This window comes from Dendronephthya gigantea, unplaced genomic scaffold, assembly GCF_004324835.1.
Source record: "Dendronephthya gigantea isolate DGI-Jeju-01 unplaced genomic scaffold, DenGig_1.0 000021F, whole genome shotgun sequence".
NCBI lineage: Eukaryota > Metazoa > Cnidaria > Anthozoa > Malacalcyonacea > Nephtheidae > Dendronephthya > Dendronephthya gigantea.
This window is the reverse complement of record NW_021163031.1, coordinates 2,511,938-2,533,510: the sequence shown is the minus strand read 5'-3', so window position 1 is coordinate 2,533,510 and position 21,573 is coordinate 2,511,938. Positions and strand designations below refer to the sequence as shown.

General features: G+C 34.9%; 3 protein-coding genes across 5 annotated transcripts; all 3 read left to right on the top strand.

The window, feature by feature from the left end:
• Window positions 1-234: 234 nt before the first annotated feature.
• Window positions 235-21,566, top strand: LOC114522035 (copine-8-like). The gene is made up of 25 exons (XM_028542639.1): window positions 235-269; window positions 375-531; window positions 2,246-2,286; window positions 3,199-3,245; window positions 3,375-3,478; window positions 4,022-4,061; window positions 4,620-4,696; window positions 4,811-4,845; window positions 5,068-5,096; window positions 5,214-5,317; window positions 5,498-5,602; window positions 5,827-5,868; window positions 16,497-16,572; window positions 17,393-17,449; window positions 17,757-17,818; window positions 18,231-18,277; window positions 18,405-18,510; window positions 18,619-18,694; window positions 18,786-18,873; window positions 19,250-19,289; window positions 19,483-19,521; window positions 19,656-19,728; window positions 20,012-20,069; window positions 20,189-20,262; window positions 20,505-21,566. Exons 2-25 carry the CDS (start codon window positions 410-412, stop codon window positions 20,658-20,660), a joined length of 1,698 nt encoding a protein of 565 aa, XP_028398440.1. The 5' UTR covers window positions 235-269; window positions 375-409; the 3' UTR covers window positions 20,661-21,566.
• On the top strand, window positions 6,277-9,723 carry LOC114522033. Of its 3 annotated transcripts, none has more exons than XM_028542636.1 (3): window positions 6,277-6,597; window positions 7,381-8,407; window positions 8,804-9,723. In XM_028542636.1, exons 2-3 carry the CDS (start codon window positions 7,396-7,398, stop codon window positions 9,622-9,624), a joined length of 1,833 nt encoding a protein of 610 aa, XP_028398437.1. In that variant the 5' UTR covers window positions 6,277-6,597; window positions 7,381-7,395; the 3' UTR covers window positions 9,625-9,723. The 3 variants fall into 3 exon arrangements, with proteins under 3 accessions (XP_028398437.1, XP_028398439.1, XP_028398438.1); XM_028542638.1 differs by lacking the exon at window positions 8,804-9,723 and having other exon boundaries at window positions 7,381-8,268; window positions 8,375-8,401; XM_028542637.1 differs by lacking the exon at window positions 6,277-6,597 and having other exon boundaries at window positions 7,349-8,407.
• LOC114522032 lies at window positions 10,429-14,079 on the top strand. Its single transcript, XM_028542635.1, has one exon. The coding sequence runs from the start codon at window positions 10,507-10,509 to the stop codon at window positions 13,390-13,392; it is 2,886 nt and encodes a 961-aa protein (XP_028398436.1). The 5' UTR covers window positions 10,429-10,506; the 3' UTR covers window positions 13,393-14,079.
• Window positions 21,567-21,573: the final 7 nt, after the last annotated feature.

Below are 21,573 nucleotides of genomic sequence, written 5' to 3'. Positions count from 1 at the left end.
TATTCTGTTGTACTAAATAAATAAATTCTAATTTTGCAGAAGCTGACGTTTTATGGATTTTTGTTCAAATTAGTGTTTAGTGTACAATGTTTATCCGCTTTTTATCTTGAACAAATTGTTTTTTGTGTGTTGTTTTGCAAAACCGCAAATAATTACAATTTGCATTCGAATTTGCGGTCGTCTTGTGGGTCGTCTAATGAAAGACTGGAGACTAAAAACTACATTAAACTACAAGAAAACACTTCCTGTCGAGGTCAAACGGGAAATAGGTAACAACAATTCAAATATTGGGTCATTTTGGAGGCGCGTTTATATTCACGAAAGTAAAAACACATCAAGTCATGTTCATTTACGTATTATGTTATAATTAACAGTATCGTCTAAGAGCCGGTGTACCTCCGTGCATAAAATGGCTGGCAATTATCCTACCGCCCCGCCAGCATACAACGAGCTTGTCGAAGATCCTTCTTCTAGCAGTCGAATACAAAATGCTATTCCTGCCACCCAAGTCGAGATAAGTGTGAAATGCACGTAAGTATCGAGATAAATAGCTTAGAATTTACGAATTCCAGCTTGCCAAATACGAATTATTGCTGTGTTGTCTATAGTTCATTACTTTTATCAGCTAATACAAAGGCGGCCCAACAGGGTGCAAATTTTGGTTTCGTGTGATGTATTATATCAACTGCAGGAATGTTTAAAGTATTTCTCTGTATTTAGCTTTTTACGAGCATTCTTTGCGAAGAAAGATATACGACATTAGATTTATGTAGCTTTAGAGAGGCATCTGTGAAATATTTATTTTTAAATGCATTTAAACGATAGGAAAATTTCTATAGGATATGTGTCTGCTCCGCTCCGTCCTGATATATCCATGTCTGTTATAATACAACCATGTAAATATTGTATCGTTTTAGGGCTTTAACCCAAACTTAGTTGTTTAATATGAAATTAAAACTGGCATGTAGCTATTGAGATCGTTCTACAATTAGCATACTAACTTTTTGCGTCTCGTAAAAGTCGCTTGGAATTCAAATTCCAAGCATGATGTAGCTAAAATTATGAATTCCTACTGTGTAAAAACTCAGCGAGATGAATTTTTAAAATTGAGGAATTTCTAACTTCAAAACAACGTTCGCTAGAATCATTTTCTAATTGTTTAAAAGTAACAATTTGCCAGTGTGTATAGGCATTTGCTACCCTTTTTAGCAACTGCACTATTTTTGTGCACTATTTTTGTGCACTATTTTTAACAGTTTTGTTCAAAGAACTATGTAATCTGGTACATCTGCTATAAAAAATCAAGTCTAAATTTTGGTGTACGAAAGAAAGTGATTATGATAATAATATTAGATGGCAATGAATCTGGGGTACTCTAATCTGGGTATTCTAATCTGGGTATTCTAACGTAATGTCCATGTCCAAGCCTCTAGTGTGGTTTTGTATGGGGGGTACAAACCAGATGTAAGGAATATTAGAATGTATGTTTGTTTACAAATTTGTTAAAATTAGATAATAAGGTGTAGATAGATTGTCAGAGCCTCAAAAAAGACTCATATATTTGTATTTAGTGTTAATTTTGGTGGTACATAATACCCTGAAGTTTCAATTTGTACCCAAATTTGCAGCCCTTTGCAGCCCTAATAGGGTAGTCTATAGAGTGTGTACACTGCCACATCTCACAGTAAATCCATTTCTGTTTTTTCTAGTATAAATATATAAACAGTTTTGATATATATGAATATATAAACAGTTTTCCTCAATAGAAAAATCCATCTGAGCACTAGCCATAGTCATTTAAATGTAAGAATATGCATACAGGCTGTAAATTATTTGTGGTAAACTACAAGCATAATATATCTACTGTTACACAAAATTGCAATAGATGTTTAATGTAGTCTAGATATGAATAAATTTAATTGATAAAACTATTATAGGTATTACAGCAGAGACATACATTATAAAATAATTCCTCAAGACAATTAAGCCATGCTGAGATCAACCCTTTGTAACAAACAACTGTACCAAAAAATTGTCCAACAAATGAATGAAATATAAATTATAAGTATATTGTATGAGTGATAGTAATAATGTAATGGTAATACTTAATAAGTAATAATATATTAGAAATATTATATATAGTATATATCATAACATGTAATTTTTTCACTGACAGTAAATGTTCTTTCTCTGATAACTGATATGTTTGCTGAGATGTTTTTTAACATGTCATATTTGTTTTTAGAAATTTAGCAGACATGGATGTTTTTTCAAAGTCAGATCCAAGTAAGAATTACTCTGATTAAAATGGCACATAAACTATGATGTTTGTTGTATGATCTGTAATAGGCAGTAAATAGTTATTGAAGTTTTGTTTTTGTCAATAAATATTATGTTAATATGTACAGTGGCTGAATATTATTTAAAAGTTTTTAATATTTAACGTCAAATCAATATTTTTTTATCAGTGTCTAATTAAACACAGATAGCAGTTCTGTAAAATATAGAAATGTGCAAATATAGGTTCAGATTATATCAAAGTCATCTCACTTTTAAATCTGAGAAATCTTTAATTAATTATGTGTTGTTAACATTTTATGTTGTGGCTAACCATAGAGCTAATTAAATTAGACAATTTGCATTAAAATGTATTGCATTAGCTTATAAGATAGTCTAAGCTGATTATACTAGCTGTGAATACTCTATATAGTGTACACCTTATATTAATTATGCACTTTGGTTTTTGTGATGTTTTTAAAGCTCTTCTTTCAGCAGGAGGTCAGTTGTAGTTCATGCAAATTTTATGCTGCTGTTTCAATGATCAAACTTTGTATTTCTGCAAAGCTGATTGTGTTTGAAAACTTAGTTTTTAAAATATTAAGCACTGAATTTTATCTTGAAGAGGAATCAAATGGAAGGTGTATTTCTGCCAAAAAAATTGAAAACATGATAAAACCCCAGCTTTTATTGATTTAACAATTAGTTGCCGAAGGCGAGGTGATTACAAGCCTATATATATTCACTGAGCCAAATTTAGTATAAATTTCAAGGTGTTTACAAATAAGAATCAACACAATTTCATAAAAAATTTCTTATTACTTCAACTTTCAACTAACAACTCTCATGCTAAATAGTCTACAGGGTCAAGACATTTGTAAAATGTAATGATGTATCACTGTCATTTTAATCTCTTTTTAGTTGTTGTTCTTTTTATAAAAGCAACAGATGGAAGTGAATGGAGAGAGGTATAGAAATAAATGAAATGTTCAAAACCAGGCATGCCCTAATTAGTTTCTCCATAGCATGGATCATGTAAGATTTGGTATATAGCAAATTAACTAACCGTAATTGATCGTTTTCTTTCTTCGTATTAGTTTGGTCGAACAGAGAAGATAATGAACACTTTAAATCCAATTTTTGTCAAGAAGTTTGTCATGGACTATTTTTTTGAAGAAATACAGCATCTCAGATTTCAAGTGTAAGTGCTTCACTGCAGCGCAGAGCGTGCATTAAATAACAGAAGAGGCCCGGCGGTTAACCTATGTGCCCCTAGGCACAACGTATGATCGCAGATAGTTCGCCCAAGATGCTTGTTAGCGCATATTGGAATCAGTTAATATAGAGAGCTTAAATCAACGACGTAGACAGGAAAAACTGTGCCTCTATGGATGGTTTATCGCAAAGATTCACTAATGAGAATTGGTCTTACTGTCTGTACTGTAGTTGATAAACATAACAGGTAAACAAAATCAGAAACGTATTGGAAACAAAGTAAAATAGGATTCTTGATTCCAGAGGCAGAGGCTGTTTTTATCACTGGTGACTGTAACCGGCGTCCGCGTCATAGACACATTTTATAAAGCTCGTTAACAGTGGTAGATGAAAACTGGTGTTAAAGGATCGTGAAGATACACCATGTTAGTGTTAGCTCTTTAGGCCAGGCCCTGGGAGCCTTTCGCTCCCACGAACCGCGAGTGGCCGTACTTGGCTGTTTTTTAACAATATTCTATCGTTTTATTAGATATGACGTAGATTCAAGCTCAGCAAGTTTGTCAGATCACGTGAGTCCTAATACTGATTGTTACAATATCAACAGCAGTTTCTGGCTGATTTTCTTAAAGAAAATTATTGACTTTTCACAGGGTCAGGACCTCGCTTCAATAAAAATGATTTCATCCTATTTATTTTCTCATTAAGTTTAATTAAAATCTTCTATTGAATTTCCCAATTGAAGCAACTTAATAAGAAAATGTTTAAAAATATCTTGAATTTTCGGAATAATAGCCTGAAAACGAGGGGGCTGTGTAATCTATAAATAGTAGGTTAGTTTCGACTGTCAGAAAACAAATACTGGACATTTCTTATTATGATAAAAGAATAATCTTCGCGAAAGAAAAGGTTAGGTCAGAAGTGTATATCATTATTTATATACAACCTGTATCCTTATGGCCTTGCATTGCTTCATATTTTCCAAACGCATTTGGCAACAACCATTACATAAAAAGTTAGGACAGCTGAGTTAACTATATGTTAACCATTGTATGACATTGAATAATGACTTCTCAACTGTAATGATAAAAACGCCTGCAAATAACGTCGACGTTCTTTTATATTCAAAGGATTTCATCGGTAGATTGGATACAACACTTGGGTCTATTATTGGTGAGCATGGCGGACATTTTGAATCAAAACTTGAGTAAGTAGTGGAGAAAATGCTCTTTTGTTCTAGGTGACTCTTAACGATTCCTTGCTGTACCTGACTTTATATCAGAAGAGTTGATTGCCGTATTGATAAAATAATTTTTCTTAGAAATAAAGAAATGCCAAAGTGTGGATCGATAATACGTAAGCAAATAATAGTAATATAAAGTCTGGTTTTATGGTGTTCAACTTAAATTACAAGTTTATATAGATGTGATATTCCACTAGACCTAATTAATGTTGCTGAGAGACTCGTCAGCTTCCAATTTCATTGGACATACAACCTAATTTTGATGCTGTCCAAAATACTCCGCCCTTCATTTATCACTGGCTCTCTATGTATTTTTATCTATTATTTATTTGTAGTTACCGTTGAAGAAGTTAGCGATTGTAGGGTAATCATCACATTTCTCATACTTATCTGCATAAACACTTAAGATTTTTTCCATAAAATTTTCAAACACATATGCTACAATCTATATTGTCTTATTGATCTTTTCTCCTTGCTATAGGATGTCGTAACTCTACACTTCAAAGCAAACAAACTTGACAAAAAAGATTTCTTTGGAAAATCAGATCCATTCCTTGTGTTTTATCGATGTAACGAAGATTCGAGGTGATCATTCAATTTTTAATGCACAGTTTATCGAAATAAAACAAACCTGTCGACGACTTTTTTACTGAGGTTTAACTCCTTCAAGTTTATCCTATCTATGAGATACTTTAACAAAATTAATTTATATAATAATAAATATATAAACATTCTGTGTTCACTGACGTTGTACATATTTTTTAGTTTTACAGCAGTTCATAGAACTGAAGTTATAAAGAATACTTTAAATCCAACGTGGAAGGCATTTTCTGTGTTATCAAGAGCTCTGTGTAATGGCGATTATGATAGGTACGTTTATGGCAATTCATTTACATTCATGAATTCCAGGGTATGTATCGGAAATCTATTTTCATTTTTCAAATTCAATTCATTGGTTTTTACACCGCCAAAATTTGTATAAAAAACTTTTGCTATAAAGAAGCTTGAAAGAGGAAAGCTGGGGATAAAACGGCGCGAAATGTATAATGCAAGTTGTCTATTAAACTGAAAATGATATTATGTTGACTTTGCAGGTCAATCCTTGTGGAATGTTACGATTGGGATAGAAATGGAGGGTGAGTCTTTTGTCAGCGGCTCGTTTCCAATACATTTCCATTAAAATTTTGTATAGTCAAACTCAAAGTAGCATTCTCAATTCGCAAAAGTGAAATGACACATTTGAGAACTAAATGAATGAAAAGATGTTATCATTTTGACGCGCTCCCATGAAGTGATACCAATTACCAAGGTTATTAACCTTCTTTTAAAGAAGGAAGAATAATACTTTTGGTTCAGAGGATATGCATATGTTAATAACTGGAGCATGCATCACTCACAGCATCAGCCTCGTAAATAACTAATTAAATAATTAATAAATAATTAAAAATTCCCAGCGCGCTCGCTCAGCTTAGCCACTGATCTATGTGAAAGCCTGCAGTGTGTACGAGGCTGAGCCATGCATGTAAAAAAAATCGCGTCCAGCTTTCTACGCATATAGAGATCAATGAGCAAGTTTTGCAAAACAGAACTCAATCACAACTGATCACAACACAACTCAATGCAAATTGCAAAACAACGCTGAAGACCGGAAATGCGATATAAGTATTTATAAAATCTTGCACATTTTGTTGTTTCTGGACCGAATTACAGACGTTTTGTCACCATAGTAAAGTAGCTAAGAATATTAAGATTTCGTAGCGTAAGATGTTTCCTGCATCGCAAAAGAAAAACAAGTCACTTGATAACAACAACGAAGCGTCATCGTCAATGACTTAGCTTGAAAGAAAAATTCGTGTTAAAACAAGGTATGTTTATAAACATTTTATTCTAGAATGTAGATTCGAATCGTAGCTGAAAGGCGTATTAAAAGTGTGATGTCAAACACTTTCCCAACATAATATATTTTAGGTCTATTATTTAACTTCAAGCAGAATTTATCAATTTTAATATTGTATGTTGTCAACATTTTGCAATGAATGCACACAAAAAAATGCACACTAGGTGTCGAACATTTTTAAATAACATTGCAATAAGCTTAGAAGTGCAAATGACGAAAACACTGACGAAAAGAATTTTACTAGTGATTTAATTTTAGTATATATTTTAGCCCTTTGTAAATGTTATTTCTAATTTAATGACCAAAATAAATAACATCGTTCATTAGCATCTTGTTAGGCTTGGTGTCTGAACAGGTGTCCCAAAAAACACCAAAGCTATTGAAATTACCTATTGATAATGCATAAAAATGCTTATATGCCAAACATGCACATTGGGGTTGCAACCAGGTGCTTATATAGGCATTAAAAGTAAACTCTAACTGTTGCACTAGTTTAAGAGTTTTTTTGAGACACCCTGTAGTTCACATATTTAACCAAAAAAGATGAAAATATGACACATCAACAGAATATAATAAAATATTGCCAGGTATTATCCTTTTTAACCTATGGCAAGCAAGCAAGGTCGATGATGTGTTATATGTTTTCACACAATCTTTTAGTTGTCATGTCCAGAGTTATAAACTCAACCTAATCATGATAGGGCCTTGACATGTCACATTGTGGTATAATGTTGATATACATGTTCTTTAGACTTAAGTGAAAAGAATGTGCAGTCCCAGTGTTAAAGATTTGTCGCGAATGAGAAATAATCCTGATTTTCTTAACTGGATGGCTGTGGGTGAAGCTCTTGTTGTCCTTAGCAATGGCCTTCGCAAGCATGCTGAGAAAAAAATGAAAGAATTTCATGCCCTAATAACAAAAAGAGTTGGTGGACCTGGAGTCAAATGCCATTGCAAGTATAGCCTTGGTAAGAAACCAAATCCTCATGGACAATTAACAACATCTTGCATTTGGGCTCGGATGTTAAAAACATTTCATGTTTTTCCACGAAAAGGTGACATTCCTTGGCATCAAAGTCATGGAAGTAAATGGGATGATCCAGTCCATGGATACTGGGAGATTGCCAAATTGTTTATGTCTGATTTAGGAAAAAATCAGGCTACAACTAAAGACCCTTCTACCACTGATAGTGGACCCCTTCTTACCTTGTTCATATTTTGTAACTATTTCAAGATTCAGCAGTCTCCATTAGGTGCTGTTAAAGATTGGCGGAATAAGTGGGCTCATGCACCAGATCATACACTTTCAGACAAAGAAAAGAAAGACGCTTTTGCTGACATTGATTGGCTAATAACAGACCCTGAGTTAGCTTGTGTCAAAGAAATAGAGGACTGTCGCGAAGCTATTAAAAAAATAGAAAGCACAGATATCTTGATTTTACCAAGTGAAGAGTTAAAGATTTCTCAGGAATGTCGACATATTCAGGAATGTCACAGTCAAGAACTGAAAAAGGAAATAGAGGTGGCAAAAAATAAAATAGAAGAGGCAAAAGATAAAATAGAAGAGGCAAAAGATAAAATAGGGGAAACATTCAAGGTTTTTGCAAAACGTGAGAAATTGGTGAATATTTTGATTCAAGTAATTTCTGTTCTTCTTGCATTGTTGCCATTTACATCGTCCCGTCTTTTGCATAATATTCCTGTGAAGCTGTTTTCTTTAATGGCATTTTTTATGTTTTCTCAAGTTGGTGATAGATCAAGTATAATATCAGATTATGGTAAGATAATTTAAAGTGAGCATTTAATAAATAAATAAGTTCATTGTATGTAATTAGTAAGTCCTTTATTGTGTTTCACATACTCTATACAGAAAAGCTGTTCTAATATGAATAATCTTAATTACTGTTGATTACATTAAAAGGAAAACTAATTGAAAGTTTAATAAATGAATCTTCATTTAACTTTCAATGTATTTTATCATGTTTTATAAAACATAAGTAAAATAATTTCTAGTGAATACCAGTCAGTTTAAACAATGGTCCTAACTGATTTGTTTCAAAATAGGTTAACCTGTTTGATTAAATATTTCAAGTATCTGCATGCTTTTTAAGTAAAATTAGTAAATGACATGCAAAATTATGTAACATTTCTAAAGAGATTTTTAAACATTTTAGGTTGCCCTAATGCTGATAAAAAATCTCCATTACATCAGTTCCAATTGCAAGAATTCGATTTTTCCCCCTACCTTGCATACAAAAGAGAAGGATTTGTTGGTCGAAAATGGTTTTTCTATGAATTAGAAAATATCTTTGAAAGAAGGGGAGACCAAGAAAGTGCTGGTGTCCTAATAACTGGAGCGCCTGGTTCAGGAAAAACAGCATTAATGTCAGAACTGATTTGTTCACCATTTTCAAGCTTGTTCATACACGATAATATCATTGGCTATCATCTGTGTGAATACTCCGAGAAGGGAAAACGCGATGGTGCAAGATTCGTGCGTAATTTAGTTGACCAAATTGCAGCTCGGATCCCGGGATATGCCAAATACGTCAAAAACAACGAACAAATACGGACAGAACTAGATAGTCGTTGTCACAAGGATCCCGCGGGCTGTTTCTTCACCACAATAGTGGGTCCTTTACGAAAGCTAAAGCATCCCGATGGGCTCCGCTTTATTGTAATAGACGCCTTGGACGAGTGTTTCGAAAGTAAGTTAAAAACATCCGAAATCATGGAAATTTTAGACAGTAAGATACAACATTTTCCAAAGTGGTTGAAGGTCGTATTAACCTCCCGAAATCTGACCTCAGTTACATCAAAACTTCCTAGAATGATCGATAGGGCGCCGTTGTATGCCACAGACGAACGAAATGTAGATGATATTCGGTACTATATATCACGTTTTATATCTGAGAATACGCATTTCTTAGACAGATTGTTAACAGCGATGAATATTCGATCAAAAACAGATGGTATGAAGAATATTTCTGGATAAAGTGATTAAACAAGCAGAAGGAAACTTTTTGTTTGTAAAAATGACTCTGCAATACATGAATGATACGGGTCATGCAATTGACTCCCGCTCTTTACCAACAAGTCTGTTTGATTTGTACAGCAATTTCTTCAACAGACTATTTAGTGTGGAAGGATTCGAGCTGTATCGTCACATTTTTGAGGTGTTATTGGCAGCTTATTCGCCTCTTCAGACTGAAGATGTTCAAGAAATACTTAAAAGTGAGTATCAGCTTGAAGATATTCCCAAGCGTATTGACCATGTGTCTTCTTTCTTGCGATTTGGTCGTGATGGGACAGTTAGATTGTATCATCAATCATTTGCAGATTGGTTGATTAATCAGGCCTCTGTCCTCTCAATTAACAGAACTAATGGTCATCAAAGTATTGCTAAATTTTTACTTCGGCATATCCCTAAAAAACACATGGATATCACGTTTGAGGAGCTAACTGAACTATTCATGCACATTTTGTCTGGAAAGGCTTTGGAAATGCAAGAAATGGCTATGAATCTCTTTAATCTTACAGAAATGCGTGATAACCATACCAATCAAACCATACTACATTATCTTGTGACGAAGCCGAGCATTTATCTCCCTGTACTTCATTTCTTCTGCCAGAAGTTCCAAACAGTTGACGTCCTCGATTTAAAGAACAAAACGCCAGCGTTTTACGCCGCATCTCAAGGTTTCGTTCGAAGTTTGAAGATTTTTATTGACTACGGAGCCGACATAAGTTCCTTTTTAGAAGGTTACAAAGAATTAGAGCGAGTTCCTTCTTTTGTTTGGAGTACAGCAGGCATCGAAGAATTTAGTTTGATCACGCAGCAGCTGCCAATCGGCATGTGGATGTAGTTGAGCTGCTAATGAAAAGTAATGTAAGTTTTCCCAAGTTTGCGAAGAGCTATCCCACACCACTTCTTTTAGCGGCAGGAAATGGTAATTTAGAAGTGGTTAAGTATTTTCATAGTCATGGTGCAACGTTTGATTCTATCATCCTTCATCACACGGCTGCAAGAAACCAAAAAGCTGTATTAGAGTTTGTATTGGATGTTGTAGGGCTGCGTGACACTTGTAAAAAATGTCAACCAAAACAGTTCTCAAAACTGAGTCTAACTTCTGCAGTAAAAAAAAGCCACACAATTTTTTGTGAAACTGCTCTGCATGCTGCTGTATCCAGGGGGCTAATTGAGGTCGCTGAGATTTTGTTAGCGTATGGAACGGAATCTTTGGAGTGTCGGCATCATTCTGGGAAGACAGTTCTCATGGATGCCGTCGAAAAAAATGATACTGAGATGGTTGATTTGTTGTTAAAGCACGGTGCCAATGTTAGTACAAAGTGCGGAAGAAAAATTTTGAAAAATGTTAGCACAGAAATGTGCTCCATATATTCTATGTACAAGCAAGATTTTTTGTACACCATGTATTGCTTCACTGATAGTTGTGAATGCGATAATAGAGTTATTCATATAAGTGCAAAATATGGATTATGGAAGATGGCTAAAAAAATAGCAAGTGAACGAATTCTTGACATGTTAGATGTATTAAATTGTGATCGGTATAGTGCTCTCAGCATTGCTGTAGCAAACGACCAGGCACGTTTTGTTCAGTATATAAATGATACTTTAAAGGAAGAAGAAGAAAAACGGCTAGTCGCGTTAGAGATGGTTAAAAAAGCCGTCGAACATTGTTCGGCCGATGTAGCCAAATTAAATTATTTTGTTGATTTCAAGGATGAGGATTTATGGAGTCTTCTATGGCAAAGTATTCGATGGTCCCCCTGTGGCGAGATAAATGCTTCCCCATGTTTAATGGCTTTTCGAGATAGCAATCTTTCTGATAAAAAAAAGAGAAGGAAAGAGTCGGAAAGGCGCTTAAATATTATTAGGATACTGTTTGAAACACATCACAGGGAAACTTTTGTTTCGTACAAATTGGAAAAAGATAGTTTAACTTTTTTGCATCTTGCTGCTTCCAATGGTTTTGATGAAGCCGTGAAGTACCTAGTTGAACTTGGGGCAGACACGCTTTTTAAAGACTCATTTACTGGCCTGACTCCATTAATGTCTGCGTTGGTTAAATCACCAGTTAATGACCTCCATCCCGTTGCTTCTTATCGTTGCTACACTACAAAGGACGGTCAGTTTAGATCGTGCCACACTACGTGCTATGATGAAACTTCACGATATTTGATCCAGGTTCAAAAAGCAAGTATCTCAAAGTGTGATGCTAACAGTGCGTCAATGTTACGTATAGTCATTGAGAAAAGAATGCCGTTGAGTTTGTACGCCTTGTTGAAAATTGGCGTTGATATAAGCTGCCGAGGAAATGAATCTTTGTCTCCCTTGTTACTCCATCTCAAAAAAGGAGGTCACGAAGTTAGTGATGTATTGAAAATATTTGAAGCGAGTATTTCTGTCAAATGTGGGATGCCTCATACAATTTCGGAGTTGCACAGGCTCTCGTTCGTATCTGAAAATATTGGTAATTTTTTTAAACCTCGAAATAAAAGTCGTTCTCCAATGCAAAGATTGATCGATCGTCATCCTAATGGTGTTCGTATTTTAAACTATTGCTTTGATGCTGAGGGATATTTGCCAATACATAGAGCCGCCCAGGGTGGAAATCTTGCCGCTATAAGATGGTTTAAAAATGCCGGAGTTGACATGCAGTTAAAAACACGAAGTGGTTTCACTGCTTTTGATATATCCATCCTCTACTTGGGAGATATCAAGTATGCAGAACTTATTGCGCCGCCAAACTTAAATCGATATTTGCATGGACATGACGTTTATAGGCCAGTTCCTTTGACAGCATCAAGGACAAGAGATCGAAGAATCGTATTTCAAGAGTTGATGCTAACATTCTTTAGTGCAACACCAGAATACAGATCAGAGTTTCCTTGCGGTTCAGCATTCAAAGGAATCTCCCCGCTTCATATTGCAGCAGTAAAAGGAATATCTGTATTACAATATGTCCATAAAAAAGCTGCAGAGACATTTCCAGGTTTACCAATAAATTGCACGAACGCTCACAGGTTAGACCCAGTGTATCTGGCCTACTTTTATGACAGTGTAAGAAAAGATGGGTTAATGGCTAAATATTTCGAACTTAATCCTCATTTCAAGGATTCATTCGAACAGAATGATGCCATTTACCGTCTAAACGATAAAGAAGAAAATCCTTCAAAAAATAAGAAAGGACTTCATCATGAGCCAGCTCCTAAATTGCCAGATCGCGTAGTTGACTATTTTATGGTGCACAATTACTTGTATCATCCACCACTTAGAGAACATGAATACAGAGAACATGTTTATAATATTTGGGGTGCTGTAGATCTAAGAATAAGTGATTGTCCTGGTTATTTTAATGATGAAGAAGCGGTAACTCCACATCAGCCTCCTAATATATTCGAATGTTCAAAAATACGGGTTCGTCATGATTACTATTTGTCGCTATGTATGCAGGAAATTCATGAATACCATGCTCGTACACACAACTGTCCGCATGTAAAGTGGATATTACAGCGGTGGTTAACGTTGCGAAAAAGAAAATACCGTCGACCAACTCAACTTATTCTAAATAGAATGGGCTTGAGCAATGATTCTAAAGATGACGACATTACAAATCGATTTCCATATTACTTTTTACACAAACTGCTGCTCCTGAATGAATACAATGCTTATGAATACCTCAAGATCTTAAACAAAGCGCTTGAAATTTCTGATGTTCGTTTCCATAGCCCTGCTTGACTGCATGCATGTCTCCTCTGCGGCTGCATTTCTGTTGTTATGTAGAGGAAACGCAGAAATTTGAATATGGGATAAATAAGTATTGGATAAATTATTCTTTTGATTATGATTCAGAAGGCGTAATTTATGTAATACGGTGTATCAGTTGCTCTAAGATTTATGTGGGGAGTACTATTACATCTTTTAGAAAGAGGTTTAATAACCATAAAAGATGAGGAAGTATGAACAAGGGGGCAGAAAAATGGCTGCGGAGCACTTATATGCACATTTTTTTGGCCCTGGGCATAAAGGTTTAAGGGATGTGAGGGTTATCATTATTGATAAGACCAATGTTGATAAGCCTACACAAATGGAGGCATTTTGGGTGTACAAATTAGATTCGTTTGTACCTCGGGGATTAAATGTAAGAGACTTTGAATAATATGTAGGGTAATTACTATATACGTATAGGCCATTGACTTCTATATTAATCCTTGAAGAAGGGGCATGCCCCGAAACGTAGGAGGTGAATAAATGTTGATATAGTTACCAAAGTTTATTTTGTTATTTACTTATATATATATAGGCAGAATTTGCCTTTCAATTAGATTAGCTTATTTGGTATCACGGGATATTTTATGTATAAATGGGGGATAGATTATCTGATATGTTATTAGTCCACTGAAGAAGCCATAACTGGCGAAACGTCTGGAGTTTTTTAATATATATATATATGTATAGGTTATCACATGAGGGGCGAGGTGATATCAGTTTTATCGCTTGAGGGACGATATCATAAATGTCACGAGTGAGCGCAGCGAACGAGGGACATTTATGATATCGTCCTGAAAGCGATAAAACTGATATCACCTCGTCTCGATTGTGATAACCTGTTTATCACATACTTCTTTTTGATCTATAAAGCAATCGACATTGACTGAAACAAACCTCGAACTGCTCGAGTCAGCCATCTTTGTTTTGACAGCGGCAAATGCAGCGGGACAAAAAGCGATATCAGTGACAAAAAGCGATATCAGTGACGATATCGTTTTTATGTCACCCTGTTATCGCCCTGATAAAGGCACAAGTATGTGATAAATATATATATATATATATATATATATATATATATATATATATATATATATATATACACCTATTTGCAAAAACGTTGGCCCCGGATAGATAGATAGATAGATACTCGAAATCTAATTAGAATTGCATATATGTTGTGTAATATGATTGAAATACCATGCAAATGTAATCATATGCAAATACATATATATATACAGTAGGAGGCAAAAGTTTGAGCCCAGTCGTTGTAGAATTCCAGTATTAAATCCTGGCAGCGTATTCGAGTAAAGACATGCGTGCTAGTGTTTCAGTACTATAAACCATATTAATTGCACACTGTTTTGGTCCTAATGATCTAAATTATAACAAAATAAAGTTCTCATTCCTTTACACTGCCCAAGATGGGTGGGAAAAAGTGCAAAGTGATGGTGCACAAGGACAAATAGTTGCATTAAGTATTGAAGGATTCTTTCCTCGTAAGATCGCAGAAAAAGTGAGAATTTCAAAGGGTGGTATGCAACTAACCTTGCATGGAGAGGTTCGAAGAAACTAAATCCTACTCAAGCAAACTTTTAGCTGCCTCGGTCATGCTGGGTTTGGCAATATTGAAAGATATAATAGGATCCTAATCAAGGAAAAGTATCATCCGATTCTTCAAGGACATGGAATTTCATCTGGTACAAAGATAATCGCGCGTCTAACTACATGATAATCACCCTAAGCACATGCACATCTTCTATGTGCCAGAAATCTTTTAGAAGCAAACTCGTTCTGGTGATCTCGTTCTCCTGGCTTTCCACCTCAAATTCCAGATCTAAAACTTATGGAACATTTCTAGGACCGTTTCAACGGGAAAAGGGCGAGGCAGAGACCCAGCAGCGACGATGACTTGAGGCAAGTGGTCAACGAATGCTGGCAAGGTATTGAACGTGCGACATTAAAAAACCTATGGAATCTATGCCAGCAAGAATAAAGGCCGTTTCAAGAGCAAAAAAGAGGGATACAAAGCATTCACATGTAATGCATCTTTGCACATTAACATACGTTAAATGAATATCATAACATCTCATAGTTGTTGTACAGCATGTATTTTTCAGTTTACTTACTTACTTTTTTCTAGTTCACTTATAGGTAAGGTTTTCTGTAGAAAATTAATGTATGCTGCCAAAACAATGAAATACAGTCACTGGACTCAAACTTTTGCCTCCTACTGTATATATATATATATATATATATATATATATATATATATATATATATATATATATATATATATATATATATATATATATATATATAATATATACGCTTTCTTTTACTTAAAATATTTCTACGTCGTGCATGGTGTGTTGCTTGATCAGAAAAATGCATTTTTTAATGAATAGAAAATTTGTGCAGTCAATAATACTATAAATAAAGCATATTACACGTCTTCGTGAATCGTGACTTATGCAACTTCGTATTCCTGGAAAGTGATCACGTAATTGATATTGTATAATAAGAATATGAAAAATATCTACCGTATATTTTTCGTATTTTACTGTCTATTATATAAAACTCATTACGAATTTAATCGAACCCTGTCTAAAAACCATGATCACAGAAAATACTGTCTAATTTACACTATTTCACTGCGAATTGTTTTTTAACCTTAAAGCCCTGATTCCACGCCCCCATGGGAGAAATTTTTCACCTAAGGTATTCGAGCGGTCGAAATGATATATTTCGCCGAGAAACAGCGCCCGCGTGGAATCAGGCCTTGATTTAAGAAACTAAAGCACGCAGGGGCGAGGGATGCAACCGAACGTATAATGAACCAACTTAAATCAGGGCCAAAGGACTGTAAATTTCGTATTTTTCATCACTTTCTTTACTATTCGTTACAATCAATTTCGTTCTCGTTCATAATTTGATTTAATTCTATTTGAAATCTCTCGCATCTACAAATTACAATCACATGGTCATTAGACCATGGACCATGGTTTGCGCTTCACGATGCGTCTGGGCCGCAGACAGAATTGTCCAATTTATATATTCATATTGCTTTTCAGGCATGATTTTATTGGTCAATTTTCAACAACGTTACGAGAGATGAACGATAATGGACAGCAGGGGATCACGTGGGATGTATGTCACATTTCTTATCCTAAAAAACACGTGAATGTATAGAGTAACGTTGACCAGTGAACTGTATTAAAAAATTAATCATTTTTAATCATACATTTACTGATCATATATATGATACTAAATTTCTCCCTAAATCGTAAAGGCATTAAATTTTTGGTTTCAATTAAATTTTATGCGAAATTAAATATTTTTTAAACTGTGAAAATGGTAAATGTTAAGTGTTAACTAAAATATGTTTAACAGGTGATAAATGATCGCGACGAGTCATGTTGTGCGTGGCAATGGTTTAAAAAATTGTCTGACGAGTGTTTTTTTGAAGTTAGTTTTTAATTCTTCACATTCCAAATTTATATACAACTTTGCTACATACTTTTTAAAATATACTCATTAAACTATTATATATATTAACTAAACTAGTATAACTTATGTAACGACGCTATAAACTTTTAAACATTTGATATATATTACACGGAAAAACAGTAACTCCATTTGAACTGCCAATCACTGCAAATTTGCTTCGTACAGCAACGCCAAACATGCTTCATCGTCACATGAATCAAGTAGCTAATTTTGGTAATGGCTGTGCCTAAATTTATCACCAATTCAGTAAAACTCCCTAAATCTTATGTGACAACGAAATAGACAACGAAACGACTCCCCATTAGAACAGAAAAGCAAAATGAAAAGCTATTTTGAATCTATATGTTCGGGGATAATGTATTTGTTCAACAAATATATAGAAACACTTTCTAAAACTCCGTGTTTTGGGGAGAAATGATTGTGAAATAATTTTAACTTTTGGATTTATGTTTTTTCGCAGGTTGTCAGTCCAAAGAAGCAGGCGAAGAAGAAGAAAAAGTACACAAACTCTGGAACTGTAAGACATCCCGTACACAAATAACGAATAACCCGCTTACTTTTTCTCAGTTGATGAAAACCGGATTATTGAAAACTGTTGTTTGCATCTGACACATTATTGACAGTCATGCCAGTGGGGTGCATGGCAGCAAAACATTGTCATGTTTTTAACATTCGTTTAAGAATTCTTACAGTCCCCTTCCCCCATATCTGTGACATATAATTCTTTACTTACGGAACAACCCTTGACTGTCTAGAACAACAGAGTATAGATAATTACTTTACTTCCACGTATCACCCAATTTATCTTTTATTCATTTGTATAGGTCACGCTTATGCTGTGCACAATCGAACAGCAGCCAACGTTTTTAGATTTTATTCGAGGGGGGTTAGTACTGCATCTTTATTTCAATTTCCAGTACATCCGTAAACGTTAGAAGAAGCGGATCCAGACTGAAATAAAGTGAAAATCCTCAGTCCCTCATGCAGGCAGAGTGCAGGGGCGGAATGTGATAAAATGTTATAAGAGTGTACGCCCCTCCCAGGAAATTTTTTATTACGAATTTTATTTACTACGACTTTTTTATTAACAGAATTATTTGTGAAAATCCTCAGTCCCTCATGCAGGCAGAGTGCAGGGGCGGAATGTGATAAAATGTTATAAGAGTGTACGCCCCTCCCAGGAAATTTTTTATTACGAATTTTATTTACTACGACTTTTTTATTAACAGAATTATTTGCATTAACAAAAAACTCCCACAAAATAATTGAATATAAAAAATCTTTCCTTTTGCCTATAGAACCCAAATAAACTTTGTTGTCGCTGTCGATTTTACTGCGTCAAATGGTAAATTTAAAACATGTTTATACTTTTGTTCAGATTTATTCCTTAGCAACCTATGAGCAGGCAGATTTTTTAGTCATTAAATAAGATCTCCTGCTCGTTTTAAACTATAAAATATTCTCATTTTTAGGTGCCCAGGACAACCCCAACTCTCTGCATTACATAAACCCGTATGAGCAAAATCTTTATGTAAAAGCATTGACAGCCGTGGGTAGAATATGCGAAGACTATGACACGTACGTTTGTCACACTTAGATCAACTCGCCCTCAGATAATTTTATTATTTATTCTACGTTTTGCTGCAATGTTTTTAAATCTTGACAACTCTGACTTATTTGTTTCAGAGATAAACAGTTTCCCGCGTTTGGCTTTGGAGCCAGACTCCCGCCTCAATGGCAAGTCTCGCACGAGTTTGCGCTGGTACGATACGATTTAACTTCAGGCATATGATGACAATATTTCCTTCTAAATTACATAAAATGATAGTCATATACATCTTCTATATCTTCAGAATTGGAATCCCAGTAATCCTCATTGTAACGGTGTTGCTGGGGTGATCCACAGTTATCACGAGTGCATTCAGCGAGTACAGTTGTATGGTATGTTGATACGTCAAGTAACTATAGATCAAATGTCTCTTCTACAGTCTTTTCTATTGCGAATGATTTGATTTCAACCACAAACGTACATAGAAATTAACTGAAAGTCATATATACTGTAAATTATATATTGTAGAAAATATTTCTACGGCCACTGCGGATAAAATCAGTTTATTTAAATCTTGTGCAAAATTCATATTTACTGATTCAGAGTTTTCAAAGAATTGGCTCAATTTCATTCTTATATCGTGGATTATTTGACTACGCAGACTACGAACAAAATTTTCACTTGTCTAACTTCACTAATTGGAAGTTATTTTTGTCATCTGATCATGTGAATCATTTCATTGTTCCTGATGTAATCAAATCTTTCTAGGTCCAACAAACTTTGCTCCTGTTATCAACAGCTGTGCGAGGTATATATAACTAGTTTGCTGTTTAAAAAATGACGATGTATTATGCCTAAACAACATATAGCATAGGCAGCCCAGGAAGCATGCGAAAATTATGTATACATGTTTATATGCTATATAAACATGCATACATAATTTTCGCATGCTTCCTGGGCTGCCTATGGATATAGGTAATAAAAATGTTTATTTGCCCTAGGATCGCAGGTGATAGCGTCAGACGTAACCATGGTGATGAGTAAGTAAATTTCATTGTGTATTTGTGTGTGGTCAAGTCAACGCGAACTGCATTGAGCAACACTTGGGATCTTTGAGAAATTAGTCATTTATGTACAATTTATTTCTTACCTAAACAATGTTTTTCTCAATAAGCTATTTTGTCCTTCTTATCCTGACTGATGGAATTATTTCTGATTTGGCTCAAACCAAAGAAGCCATCGTAAATGTAAGTATTTTACATTATTTTTTTGGGCTCTCAGTCAAGATTTAAAAGTTCTACGTATACTCGAAAAAAAGTTAGATATTTGACGTCAGAACTCAGGAGAAGCTCGTCGAAAAAGCGCTCTTACAACTTGTCACAATCTTCGAGCACGAAGTGAGAACGATGCTAGCTTGGGAACAAGCCTTTTAAAGAGCACTGGTCAAAGTCTGTTGCATGTTCGTTGCTAGTTGTGCTTAGGTAAATGTGTTATGTGTGTGTAATCATGACTATATATCTTCTTTTTTAGGCAGCATCTTTGCCGATGTCTATTATCATAGTTGGTATTGGACCGGCTGATTTTGAGGGTAACTTAATTAATTCAAATACTAGTATCTTATGGCTACGAGAGTCCCTATTTTCATCCCTCAAAGTCTCAAACCATTTGGCACGGTAATCGTTAAAAAAAACAAAACTTCATTTTTAGCGATGGAAGTTCTTGATGGTGATGTCATTCGACTTTCTTCGCGAGGTCGAGAGGCTGAGCGTGATATAGTACAAGTAAGTCATGAAATAATAGTGAGCTTAAGCAAGTGATGTTTTTGACTAAAGGTACGTTGACCCGAAGTTTTTCACCAATCACAATCCTTGACCCAGTCTTTTTGACGTTACTCGTGCCCGTTTATGTTTACGTCACTTGCTTAAGTTCACTATTGTTTCTGTATTCCCTTACCTCCATATATATAAATATCCCCCCATTAGGGATACAGACATTACTGATTTGCATATACTGCGTCATATAGTTCGTACCATTCCGCGATTATTTGGGCGGCCATAACAATCGTGGTGACGTCATGAGTGGCGCGAGACTGGCAAAGGACGTGTTAGAAGAACTGCCTGATCAGTTCTTAGAATACATGAAGAAACGTAATATTAAACCACGAGAACCAAGATTTTAAAATGAGCTTATTCATCAACGATAATTATCATGGCTATACTACACGTGTAACTCGTAGTCATGGAGTACGCTAGAGAGTACCTGTAACTGGACATATATAGATCAGTAGCCGTAAAAGAAAAGGAGATTTAAAAGCCTTCGGTATGAGCATATTTATGAGGTATGAGCATATTTATGAGAGGTATGAGCATGGAATAAACAGCGTCACAGCGATGTATCAAAATTTTGACTTGATGATGCGAAATGGTTGGAAAATCTAAACCAAGAATGTTTGAAAGAAACTAGTTCAAAGAACAGTCTCAGAAAACGTTTTCTCATCATAACGATTATATTTTATATTACAAACAACATACAACCACAGATATGAATTCTCTGGAGCTGGAAGCAACGAAGAATGGCTGAAAGGGGATGCTGAATTCAAAGAAGAACCCCGGACTGAATAGAATTCTGGCAGAGGAAACCATCCGCAAATAAATTCTTCTTAGTTCTCCGTCTCAAATTCATCATTTTCCCGTGACTTTAACTTCAATAAATACTTTATTAAGGTTTACTCGTGTCTGTGACCAGAACACGTTCCTGCATTTTTCGCTGATTTATAAGTTTTAGGTGGATTCGTAACGTGCAGGCGAGTGTTCAAGTCCGACATACGTGATGTTTCCATTCAAAAATTGTAGGGCGACTGCAAAAGGGGCGTCAAACAGTAGGTCGGTTAGGGTAACTATGGTAAGGTTATAACAATTAGAAAATAATAAATAGGACGGCAATGTAATTAATATAGATATTTTCATTAGTTAACATTTATCAACATAACTTATTGTGAACTAACTGTAATAATTAATCGGTAGCTTTGATAGCTCTTATATAAAATATATTTGCATAGAAAATTATTTATATTTTATTTTTCATTATAAAGT